The 13,318-nt window shown below is 43.4% G+C and overlaps 1 protein-coding gene across 1 annotated transcript in view; it reads left to right on the plus strand.

Moving 5' to 3' along the window:
* mipep (mitochondrial intermediate peptidase) overlaps nucleotides 1–12,459 on the plus strand; it is a 30,323-nt gene extending 17,864 nt beyond the window's left edge. The window contains exons 18-19 of the mRNA XM_004075846.4: nucleotides 478–551; nucleotides 12,205–12,459. Coding sequence (XP_004075894.1) covers nucleotides 478–551; nucleotides 12,205–12,305 — 175 coding nt within the window. The 3' untranslated portion in view covers nucleotides 12,306–12,459. The remainder of the gene's footprint in view (nucleotides 1–477; nucleotides 552–12,204) is intronic.
* The last annotated feature ends 859 nt before the right edge of the window (nucleotides 12,460–13,318 follow it).

Below are 13,318 nucleotides of genomic sequence, written 5' to 3' on the forward strand. Positions count from 1 at the left end.
GAGAGTCCAGGATCAACCAGTGTGATCCTGATCAAATAAATCTGTGGTCGTTTAGAATTTTCTTTTTGTCCAAAACGTATTTATGTTAAGACAAAACTGGCTGCAGGTTTTAAGCTCAGTCAGGTTTGTCTGATGTACTACACACCTCAAGCAGACAAGCTGTCACCCTGCTTTCGTTTGTATCATAAAGAGATAAAACCTGCAGAAACAAAACCAGGATACTTGGAAATATCTCTCTTGTCGTTAGCAATGTTTGTGTTAAAAGAAAAGAAAATCCTCCAAAATTCTCTAACTTGTCAACCGAGAACAGCTGACGTACTCTTTCCTGAGCTGACATTTTCTGTGTGCACACTTTGCCCTCCCCCTGTAAGTTTTCACAGCTGTGTCTGTTCACCTGTCTGCTGGGGGCGGTAGTGGGGTTCAGGCCCTGGGCTGTGGCAGTATGTCTGGATGTGACCGGATCTGTGTGTTCTGTAGGGCCATGGGTGAGCGGTACCGCCGGGAGATGTTGGCCCACGGAGGAGCCAAGGAGCCCATGTTGATGGTAGAAGGCAAGTTACCTCTTAGTCCTAAATACTGTATGAATCTCTTAGTATCCTAAAAAAAAGTACAAGCTTGGACTTTTAAGCCTCATTACTGTACTGGGGATCAACAACAAAAACGCCTTCTGGGCAGATTTTGAATAGTTTCAGGATTTCGCCCAGTTTGGTTTTCTTTCAGATCAGGAATTATAGTTTCATTCCAGCATCTTCCCGGGGCACCAATGAAGTTGAGGTGTGTCCAATACTTTTCACGGCACATCACTGACTTTGTTTTGACATGCATGACGGCCTGAAGGGTCCACGTCTCGTTGGGATGTTTAGCCTCCTCTGGTATGAAGGAGAGCAGCATCCTTGAAACGCGGAGACAATCCGCCCTTTTCCTCTGTTCGTCAGCTGTTGTGGTTCGACCCGGTCTGTGCTTGAGCTCTTAAGTTACCTGTTAACAACACATCAAAGGTTTCTTTTCTGTGTTTATAAAAGCCAGAAACAAAACTAGGCCTATGTGGCTTTAAATAAAAAAGAAGGTAGAGGTGGCTAACAAACCAGCATTTGTGCCAAGCTTCATCTGATCTGAGCGTTTCTGCAAAGCGTCAGAATGACCTGTTACCTCGGTTGGGACATGGGCCGCATTCAAGAGCTCTCCAGGCAGACCGGTACTGTTCTTCCAGCTGTCCCCACGCTTTCCCCATGCTGTTGAACCTTACTCCCAGATCTCTGCGCCACGTGTTCCTAGGTCTCCCCCCTTTTCTTTTTCCTTGGGGATTCCATGTCAGCTCCCACCTAGTAGTGCTGGATGCAGGTTTTCTTAGGGTGTGGCCAATCCATCGCCATCGTCTTGTGGAGACGTCTTCCTCTACTGGTTGCTGCTCCGTCTTCTCCCGTAACTCTAGGTTGCTGATGATGTTGGGCCAGCGCACCTTCATGATTCCTCTGAGGCAGGTGTTGATGAAGGTCTGGAGTTCCTTCATCAGCTCAGCTGTAGTCCTCCATGTCTCAGCAGTATGGGGTTTTACCATGGTGTTTTGGCAAAGGGACGGTCCTAAATAAAAAGCTTTTCTGTATCCAGTCACACAAGACTGTAAGAAGGAAACTATTTCAGGTTTTAATGTGTTTAACTCTGCGCTTAACCTCCTCATCTTTACTTGACTTCATTCTTCAGGTGAGTTTACTAAAGATGTTCTCTGTTGCATTGACCGTACAGAGTCACGATTTCCTCACCTTTCAGCTGAAAATCACCAACAAATTCTCAAACATGTCATTTTCACGAAAAATCTTTCCTCAGATTTACAGAGAAAACAAATGAATGATCCAAATTTGTGTTATTTTCTGGGACATAGTTTTCAGCAGAAGTTCGCTAGAAATTCCTGTCGGAGTTGTGGACAGAACAGAACAAATAAATACTCAGAAATGCAGTTTTAATGTTAATTTCTTGTATATATGTTTCCATCATGAAAAAATGTTCCAAGAACATGTAAAAAAAAAAACACACCAAATACACGATTTTCATTGGGGTGGGTCTTTAGGGTTTGAGAATTCAACAAAGGTCCGTTAACAAGCCGCAATGCTTTTATGCTAAATATTGAAATGTTCTTAAAAATATAAACTTAACCGTTGTGGATATTAAATGTGTTGTGCTTCTGTTGTTAAACCTGGTTATTTTAATTTAGCCGCCTAGTGGTAACCTGGTAAACTGTTCTGGTTTTAGTTCATTTTATTCTCAAATGTGCTTCAAACAGGAAGTCGCTTTGACGGGAAAGGTTTTATAAGAATCTTTCTTATTCATCAGTAAAAGTAAAATGACACCCCCCCCCAGTATAAGGCATTTTTTTGTGTTTTCCCCCCCTAAGGACAAACATTTGCATCCTTATTATGAGGTTTATAATTTAAGTAGACCTGAGGTCTCATTGGCACCTGCTGCTCACGACCCCCGCCCACCAGCAGCCTCTAGGGCTTGTTGGGACAGGATAACATTAGGGAAAGTGGGATGGCAGAGTGGGTTGGAATATCCGATGACATTTGGAAGTGTACAGTAAATCTCCCCCTCAGGGTCAGCCCTCCCTCCCTCCCTCCTCCATCAGATTGTCCTCGGACAGCTCCAAACATGGCTGCACCCAAACTTCTAAAAATTACAACCAGCGAGCGATCAGACCTCTTCTTTTAAAATTTACTGTCTAATTCACTGGCGTGGAACCGGCAGCCTTTGGTTCTTAACGCTTTCCTTCAGAGGTGGATGTTCCTGGAAAGTGCAGAATAGTTCCGGCGTCGTTTTTTGATCGATGGTCGTCTTCTCTCCCCATCAGTCTTTGCAGAATCTTGAGCCTAAAAGTCCATCCCCATGAAGTGGTATGTTTATGAAACGCCAAAAAATAATTCTAGATGAAGCTTTAAGAGGCTTGAAACTGCAGAAATTGACTCTCATCTAAGGATTTATGGTTTATTTTTACTTTTTATATTGCTTCTGGAAATCTTTTACAGTAACTGGAAAATTTCAATAAAAACAAACTCGAATTTCTTCAGCTTTTAGCCGATAGTGTTTGAAGTGGCCGATTTGAAATATATTAACGCTTTTTGTCCCACTGATTTAAAAATTATTAAATATTTTTTTAGGATTTCAGTTTTAGTGACCACTGCTTACAATCTTTAATGTTTTTCATAAAAATGATGCCCGACCAGGATCTCTCCGGGTTTCATTAAATTTCACTGGAGAGAGCAGAAAAGCATTTTTTTAAACGCAGAGGAGGATTGTTTTTTTTTTTTTTTTTTTGTTTTAGTTACTTTTTTTTCTATAAAACAGACTTTTACCTCTCCTCAAATTCAGGTTAAGACCCCCCCACCCACCCACCCCCACCCCCACCCATTGTACATGATCCTTTCCTACAAAGACCCCGGTAAATGACGGTGTGTAACAATTCCCCAGCATTGAGGTGATGGAGGGGGCACAGGGGCTCACAGGGAACTGGAGCAGACCTGGTGGGGCTAAACCCAGGCCAGGCTTTATGCGGACACCTCCCTGCCCGCTCCTGGATGCTCCCCAGGAAAGTCGGGGTTGAAATATAAACCCATTTGTTGAATCCGGTGCAGAGGCTTTACAACAGACTGGCTGAAAGGGGACTGGAAAAATAAAAGGAGTAAAGAGATCGACTGGCTGAGCTGGACCTCAGGTTCAGAAGGCTTTCAAAGCTCTGATCGTTCCAGTAGCCTGGACTGCTGAGCACCGAAAATGGATCCAATTGGGCTTGATAGCCGAGGAGTTCTTATTACCGCTTGCATACTCACTAACAAATGCCAAGAGCGCGGCGTTCCGGCCCGCCAGACTTCTGTGTTTCGGTCTGGAGCTTCACAGCTGAAATGCACTGAGGCAGGAACTGAAAACTACCTTGAAAAACACTTGAAATCAATTCCTGCCAATCAATTCACCTGCAGGCTTTCCATCATCTCCAAGCGTCTGCATAAAGACTTTGGAGTTTCGGAAGGATGGGCTTAAGCCCCTTTCCAAAAATTATTGTGTTTCTGGTGTATTTAACCTGGTCTTGTGGCATTTTTCTGATGATTGAGGGCATATGTGAAAGAATTAGATTTAAACTGACTTTCTGAGTACTTCTATGTTTAAATTGTGATGGATCAAGAGCAGCTCATTTGAAATGCTGGGAGCATTTGAAAAGCTCTCAGCCGTGACGCTGCACCTGATTCGGGTGCACCAAGTTCTCCTTGCTCCGCTCCATTCTGATTCATCCACCTGCAAACAAATAGATCGATGAGCGTCTTTGTTTTCCTCGTCTAAAGCTGGCATCTGGCTCTAAACTGTACGGCTGGATAATTCTGATATAGCTCACTGTTTTTGTTGCACCGCTAATGTTGACTTGGGCTTGTAAGGGGCTCTACACTGGCGGGAGACAGTGTTAACAAAGGGATCATGGGATATCAGCAGAGGGTTACATCAGCGCCAACAGTCCTGCCCACATCTCAGAGCAATTTCTACTTTCTTTTTGGCTAAAAACAGCACTTTTACTACTGAAAAGACCACTGGAAATGCTTTTACAATACATAAGAATATAGTTGGAGTGGGACTTTAAACATTTCCTTCAGAAGAATTGACAAATTTATCATAATCCTGTCACATTTTGGCTCTAACAGGCAACTTTGAACATGCAGCAGTGAGTTTGTAGATGCTGGATAACACGGTTCTTTTAGTTCCAGCTGATCATTTGAGTTTTGGGTCTGTGAAAAAACGAGTCCAGGTTTTTTGTTCTTGCAGAGCTCGACTGTCTCCAATTTGTTTCCTTCTTTTTGTGAAAGTTCGACAGAGTACAACAAAGCTGTCCGTGCTGTGGTGTTTGTCATCACCCTGGTCTTACTTGTTTTTGGGTCTGTCTGAAGTGCGCTTTGAAGAAAACACTTCCTGAGCTTCAAAGGTGTAATTATGCTGAGGCACCGAAGCCCCTGCTTTGCCTGCAGGCTTGGCAGAGGTAACGACTTTCTTTGACATGTTTCAAATGGCAGCAGCTGAGCGGCAAGAGAAGTGACTGCACGTCTGTTTTGAAGTGTGGGATCATAGACTCATGTCAAGCCTGAGTTAAAAAAATAAAGTAAAATAATTGCACTGAAGGGCAAACATGAAGCCCCAGCGAGGGCAGGTAAAGGCTTAGTTTTCTACATATCCCTTGAGCAAACGTTTCACTCCTCCTTCCATGCTGAGCCAGTTTAAATGAGCTTTAGTTTTTGGCACATTCAGCTTGAAGCATTTCAGAAAGCTCTGCAGAGTTTTATAAATGTGTGCTGCTACCGTTCTGTTACTTAAAGTAAGGATAAACGACTAAATAATAAGTTGAACAACGTTCAATGTCGTAATCCAGAAAGGAAAACCGTAAACAGCTAGGCGGATGTTTGATAGATGCAGAAAAAGTGGAGTGCAGTTTCAAAGTTGTGCTCCCCAGAGGTGTCATTACCAAGCACTGCTGGCGGGCGCACTGATGTTCATTTTGCAGATACCCATCATCCCTCCCCTGTCAAAAATAAACACGCAGACATGTGACAGATAAAGGGAGTCTTGAAAGTGAGCAGAAGAGCTGCAGCCACCCAACATTTTCTGCAGTTGGATTTCTAAGCCTTTTAGCGTAATCGGAACAAGTCCATGAGCTTAATGCTGTCAGTACTACTTAGAAATGATTCTGTGTAATAACCTCAGTTCCTGTTAGAGCATCTCTTTACTGTTACGACCTGCTGCAATCATGCTGCCTGGCTAAACGGCAGCATCTCTCCTGAGGACTCTGCACATTCTTCACGGACAATTGCTTCCAGTTTGCTCATTTTCTTGGGTGTGCGTGTTGCACTCTCCTTTAAAGGCCGCCCGAGGTTTGCCACAGGGTTCAGGTCAGGTGACTGATAGCGACTAGGGTATCTTTCAGGACAGTTTCTGTAACCAGGACTTGGTGGATATTAAGGGAGGCTCTACACCAGGGCTGCTCATTCCTGGTCCTTGAGATCTACCACCCTGCTTGTTTTCCAGCTCTCCCTGCACTGCTTACTGCTGATTATCTGGACCAGGTGTGTTCATTCAATCAGAATCTGGAGACATCTCATTGAGCTAATAGGCAGCAAGCAGGACTTGGAGATCTGGTCAGATCAGGGTGGTAGATCTCGAGGACCAGAAATGAGCAGCCCTGCTCTAGACCCACTCCTATCATCTTTCGATCTATTTTCAAAGCGATCCCAGTGGTCTTTTAATCATGATTATGCCATTTTTCGCCAAATCCTGTGTCGTCTTCTGCAGAGCGGCAGGAGTTCATCAGAAACTTACCTCGGAATGGCGAGCGATAATGTTGGCACGCAGTAAGCCCACCCCCCACTTCCCATCACCCATCTGTTTACACTCGCTCCTGCTATCTTACAACCCGCCCCCCCCCCAACATAACGTTATTAGTGCCACAATAGTATCAAGCAATATCAGCGCCATCCAGACGTACAGTTTCGAGCCAGATGTCGGCTCAGACGTGGAAAATGAAGACTTCCATGGATCTAGTCGGAGCAGGGAGCTTGTGGATCGCCCCTGATTTACAACACTTTGAAGTAAAGAAATACTCAAAAATACAACTTTGAGCTTAATTTTCTTTATATATTTCCTCCATCATTAGAAAAATTCAACAAGAACATGGAAAAAAAACACGTTTATGAAGACTCATTCATCCAGGTTGATTCCATCATAGTAGTAGGTTTAAAGGTTGTCATCTGGACTTGGTTTTTAAAGTTGAAGACGTTTAACCTCTTGTCTATTCTGAAATAGCTGGTAAAAGAGCTGGTATATATGCGCTCATGGGGGAGGAGTCAGACCTGAAACTGGATGGGATCGTCTACTTAGACCAGTGTTTTTCAACCTTTTTTGAGCCACGGCACACTTTAACTTTGACAAAAATCCCGCAGCACACCAGCATCCAAAAAAAATAAAAAAGGAGAAACTCATAGTCTGAATTGATCTACAGCCCCTCTGCAATTTCATGCATTTTTTGATAATTGTGGGAGAAAAAGCTGGAAGTTGCAGCTGTTTTTTCATAGACATACTGTATTTCTTCTAATTTTGGGAACGATACCCTTCAGTTGGTACGTGAATTGGAGAAGACAGCCAGGAAAATGGCGGACTACAAGAACCACCTCAGGTTCAACAGACAAAGCAACGTGATCCCCAAGAGCCTACAGATGGGCAAATGGGTTTAAAGGACTCCGAGCTGAGAACATCATGGACAGAGCCCGAACCCGACTTTAAAGGACAGGATCAGACAGACGCATTTCATCATCAACAACCTAAAGAGGAAAATGAAGAATCTACAGGACTGTTTGGCCACAACTGTTACTGAAGTTTTTCAGAAGATTGTCGGTTTCACCCAGACGGCATAACTGGCTAAACATAATAAAAGCAAGCAAAGGCAGATCAAGAAATTTCAGATTCTCACCAGTCAACAACAGGTCCTCAAGGACAGTCTCAACAGGAGGAATAGAGAAAACAAGCACACAACGCATTCTGAAGTCTGTTCAGGTTTTGTCTAGTTGAGCACAGGTGATTTCTGTCCCCTTGAAGCTCTTTGTAAACTTAATAGCTCCTTTTTTAGGGTCATTAAAGTTCAGCACAAACACTTTCAGCAGTTTTTATAATTAAGCTGATTCATATTTGAAAATAAACTTTCTTGTAAATGTGACTGATGTTAAGCTGCAGACACAAATTTCTCAAGTTGCAATCTGTTCCAAAGGTAAAACCTTTTCTTTATTGCATATATATTTTTTTTTAATGATCCAATAACTAAATGAACCATGATTTGCCTTTGCTCTGATCAACAGAGAGAGTTGGATTAAAAATATTTCCGACCCCGAGCTGACTCAAACTGTGAAAGAGGTACTATCCAAGGGGCTGAATTTCTCGGTTACACCTAATCAGATCCCTGTGGTAGACCTCATCACAGCCACAGAAACGGCCATAAAGAGGAACAATTTGACTGGACCTCAAGCTGAAGAATTACGGCTTAAAACTTCAGCTGCACTGTCCAGTGCCAAACCACAACCTTCCAATCTAACCCCAGATGAAAGAAAGGCCTTAACAGCTCTGGAGAAGGACCACAATATCATCATTTTACTAGCACTGTGATCCTGAATGCAGTGGACTATGAAGCCAAAATCAACAACCTACTCAGTGACACCACCACATATGAAGCACTGAGAAGAGACTCAACCAGCGGCTACAAGAAGAAGGTCATAAACTACCTACAAAGGCTGGAGAGAGATCAAGTCATCGACAAGCCACTATATTACAGACTGTACCCGGGTGATACTATTCCCTGCATCTATGGCCTCCCAAAAATCTACAAGACCCATTGTCAGCAGCATTGACTGAATAACTTACAACATGACTAAACACCTGGCTACTATCCTGGCCCCTCTGGTTGGCAACACAGAGCATCATGTCAGGAATTCGCAAGATTTTGCGAACAAAGTCAAACATCTTCAGCTGGAATCTGACGAGACTATTGTGTCTTATGATGTAACTAACCTCTTCACCTGCATTCCCACCCCCGTTTCAGTGATTGCAGTGAGGAAGAGATTACTGCAGGACCCTAAGTTACAAGACAGAACAAATCTGACACCAGACCACATCTGCAAACCGCTGGAAGTGTGCCTCAACTCCACATATTTCCAATTCAGGGGAAACTTCTACAGGCAGAGGCACGGCTGTGCTATGTGCTCGCCAATCTCGCCCATTGTGGCCAACTTGTACACGGAAGAAGTAGAGAGAAGAGCCCTGGACTCGTTCCCAGGTACTACTCCAAGTTACTTATTCAGATACGTGGACGACACTTGGGTCAAGATCAAAATCCAGGAAGTGGAGGCGTTCACAGATAATATCAACGCGGTCTACAAGAACATCAAGTTCACCAGGGAAGACGCAAAGGAGAACACCCTAGCCTTTCTAGACTGTGCAGTGATCATTGGAGATGACAGACAGCTCCAGGTTGAAGTGTACAGGAAGCCTACTCACACTGATCAGTACCTGTTATTTGATTCAAATCACCCTTTACAGCAAAAACGAGGTGTTATCAGGATATTACAACACAGAGCCCAGGAGGTGCCCACAAGCTCTGACGGAAAGAAGAAAGAAGAGAAACATATCCGTCAAGCCCTCCGAACCTGTGGATATACCAAGTGGGCATTCACCAGATCCCAACATACAGGAAAACAAGACAAAAGGAACAAAAGCCTAAAGGGAACAGTATTTGCATTCCTTATATCTCAGGCCTGTCTGAAAAACTAAAAAGGGTGTTCAGACAACATGACATCCCAGTTCATCTCAAACCAGTTAATACTCTCAGACAAAAACTGGTTCATCCAAAGGACAAAATTCCCAGCTACAAACAGAGTAATGTTGTGTACTCTATCCACTGCAAAGAGAACTGCAATGAACAGTATATAGGAGAAACCAAACAACCGCTACACAAGCGGCTTTACCAACATCGCAGAGGCAACTGAAGTGGACCTGAGTCTGCAGTACACCTCCACCAAAAGACCACAAACCACTCGTTCAAGGAGAGTGAAGTCCGAATTCTAGCCAGAGAGTAAGGATGGTTTGAGCGAGGAGTGAAAGAAGCCATCTTTCTAAGAAGGTTAAGCCTTCTCTTAATAAGAATGGTGGTCTCAGGTTCATCCATCATAGTAGTAGGTTTAGGGGTTGTCTTCTGGACTTAGTTTTTAAAGTTAGAAGACGTTTCACCTCTTATCCAAAAGGCTTTGTCAATTCTGAATTAGCTGGTAAAAGAGCTGGTATACATGCAGTCATGGGGGAGGAGTCAGACCTGAAACTGGATGGTATTGTCAACTTAGCCTACATGGTTTCTACGGCAGTGTTCTGAAACCCAAACAAACCGAACCGGTTTCACCGAGGTCATGAACAGCTGAAAGAGATGACCAGGTTGGGGAGGGTACCCACTGTCTCCCCACCCCCAGCTGAGGACAAAGAACTCCTAACGACCCAAAACCATGTAGTCTGGTAAACCCCACAACAACAGCTAGAGCTGAAATGAATATTTATGTATCTGATGAATAAACATGTCTTTCCCATCCTTATTTGGACAAGAAGGTCAAAACAAAACTGGGTTTAAAAAGAATAAACTGTTTGATTTGAGCGTTTACTGTTTCCCATCATTACTAGATTTCAGCTTTTTCTCTTGAAGTTCTGGCAGAACTGCTAAGCTTAGCTGCTAGCAGCTGCACAGGATCATTTGCACTTCTGCCTAACAGATGAAGGGGTTTTAAGCCTCAGATCAGGATTTTCTGCCCATGGCTGCACAGTGAAAGGAGCCAAATGCACAAACGACACAGATGTAAAAGCCATGTGCTTTGAATTTTCTGCATCTTTGGAGGAATGTGTTGGAAAACCATAGAGGTAAAAGTTGAAGTAAACGCATTTAAATACAAGGGTTGCCATTTGCAAAACCTTTTCTCTAGAGCAGATATGTTTGCATTCATCTCTGCTGAGATGTTTTATCGTTTAAAACTATGTTTTCATCTTTTCTCTGAAACAAAATAGATGTCCTTTTGTTTATTGAAAAAAAGCAATTATAAGGTGGAAACACTTTTCAGACGTTAGAATCCACCAAGAAAAAGAAGGTTAGCATGCTGAAAAAAAGGAAGGAAATCCACTTATGGATATATTTTGTTGTTATTTTTCATTCTCTTCAGTCAAATGTTGGTCTTTTATCATCCGCTTCTGTTTAAATTCCTATAGATGAAGTATGTTTAAGCCATTTGAAAGCACTCGGTCTATGTTTAAGGATCAGTCATGTGACGTTGCTGGGGTGGTCTGGAATATCTCGCATGGCCAAGTGAACTCCAGGACTTTCCCTTTTTCTTTTCTTTTTCTGTACCTTTGAGACGGAGACGTGATCTCAGGTGTGTGAGCGCGCTTATCAGGTGCGATCACAGCAGAAACGTCTCTCCGCTGTGTAATTAAAGACCATCGCAGCTTTCATGTGGCTGTCTCTCAGGGATCCACGGGGCCTTGAGGTTCCAGAGTGTTATGGACCCCTCGGTGTCGTTTTGTAGCCAGGGGGCCGGGTGTGATAGGTGGGTTAGAGGTGATGGTAAATCCCCCTCTCTCTGCTGCTTGCATGCAAGGCGACACAGTGCTGCCTGCAGCGTGCAGTTTAGTTTTTCCACGCCGCCTCAGGGCGGCAGGAGGGGGAATCGCCTGGGCTCAGTGTGTGCGCGTCAGGAGGTCCCGTCGAATGTGTGTGTCCATTGAAGGTGACCCATGCAAGAAAGAAGGGATGGGGGGGAGGGGGGAGTTGCCTATTTACATTGGCAGCCACACAAGGGGAAATGAAGTGACTTCAAAGCGGCTGTGCAGCTGAATTGTAAAGGGAGCAGGGAGTCTTCCATGCATGAGCTGGCAGGCGGGCTCTGGAAACAAACACATTCCCACAAGCCGCTCTCTGCAGCCTATCGTAGCATTTTCACGCACTAAACGCTAGAAAAAAAGGACAGCTTTCAAACTTCAATCTGTGACTGGATGGTAATATTTCCACCTTAAAGACAATGAAAATGGTGTTTTGAACATGCTGTTGTGGCAGTTTTTTGATGATGGAGAACAGACATATAGAAAATCGAACTTAAAATTGCATTTCTGAGTATTTCTTTATTCAAATTGTCAGACAAATAGATCCATGAACATCTGATCTGGCAACTGGATAAAAACTGTACACCTGGATAGGATTTGTTTCACTGGTAATGTAGGTTAAGGAGCTGTAAGCTAGCTGGAGAGCGTTCAAACAGAAGGATGTCGGGAAGCGGGGTTGGGCTTACTCTGCTGTAAGTCCCGCCCACAACAGGAGAGGTGAATTTCTAATGAACTACTGCTGCTCTGCAGGAAGTATGTCCTGAAAAACAACAGGTTTTTACTTCATCCTAATTACAACTAATTACCACTTTAAAAACAGATCAGAAGATCATCAGAGTGGGACTTTGAGGTCATTACATGTTTTGTTTTGTGACTATAAAGGAATCTTGTCAGAACAGAAGATTAGACCTTTTTGGAGCAGAATTTCAGCTCCATTTCAAAACGAAACGCTTGATTTGAATGAAGTGAAGAAGAGATGGAATTAACTTTTTGTTTTGTTTTTTGGGACAGGTATGTTGCAGAGACGACCCACAACAGAAGACTTTGTGGAAGCTCTGGTTTCTGAACTCGACCCAAACTTTGACACCTTCATCATGGATTCTGAAAGTTAAGAGGAGCCAAGAGACCACCGCATCTTTTCTCTGTCTGAAAATAAAATTCCTTAGTTGTTTTTAAACGACTCTTGATGTCAGTAATTTGATATATGTGCTTGTTTGTTTCTTTCTTCTGTTGATATAATTTAATATGAATAAAAGATTTGCTATAGAAACTCTTGATTTCACTCTCTCCTTTTTACTTCAGCAATCAAAACTTCTATTCTTTTTCCTTCCTTTTCTATATTTTTTGTTGTTGTCTGCTCTGAGAATGAGCTTTCTGCTCCCACACCAGCAGAGTCTTGTTTTTTCCGGCTCAGATCATCAAGAGGAACAATACTTAATCTGTTCTTCCTGTCATGTGCTCATTGTTGAGGCTTTGAATTAATACTGCTCCATCTGTTTTGTCTGTGAGGAGTTTCAGGGAAGGGGGGGGGGGGGGGATTGTCCTTGTGGCTTTTCACTACATTATTCATGTATCATTTCATACACAATGTTCTAGGTAAACACTGCACACGGTGTACCCATAAGGACACATGCTTTTTTTATTTTAGATTTTCTTTTTTTTACCTATAATGTGAAGGGTGTGGAGATGAAAGCTGCAGACTGGAAAGTCGTCCCGTTTGACTCTGACCCTACAAAGCAACGCAGCTGTTTGCATCTGTTTCAGACACTGCAGCTGCTCTGGAGCCGTGCCTCTGCTTGCATGCCTCTGAGCTCAGGCAGCGACTCACGATTGATTCATGAGGTAGAGCGGTCAACCTGTGATCGGAAGATTGCAGGTTCAGTTCCCGCCCATGTGTCAGTGTCCTTGGGCAAGACACTGAACCCCCCCACATTGCCTCTGGTGCACATAGGTTGGCACCAGCGTGTGAATGTGTGGTTGAACGGGACGGTGGCTAAAGCCAGGCAGAAAGCATTATATACACTACTCAGCATAAATGACTACACCCCCTTTAAAAAGTACTAATTTAATCAGTTGATCAATGAACAAAAGAAGAATTTCCAAACTTTACACAAGGCTGAGTTTT

Source organism: Oryzias latipes, chromosome 13, assembly GCF_002234675.1.
Source record: "Oryzias latipes chromosome 13, ASM223467v1".
In the NCBI taxonomy this organism is placed as follows: Eukaryota; Metazoa; Chordata; class Actinopteri; order Beloniformes; family Adrianichthyidae; genus Oryzias; species Oryzias latipes.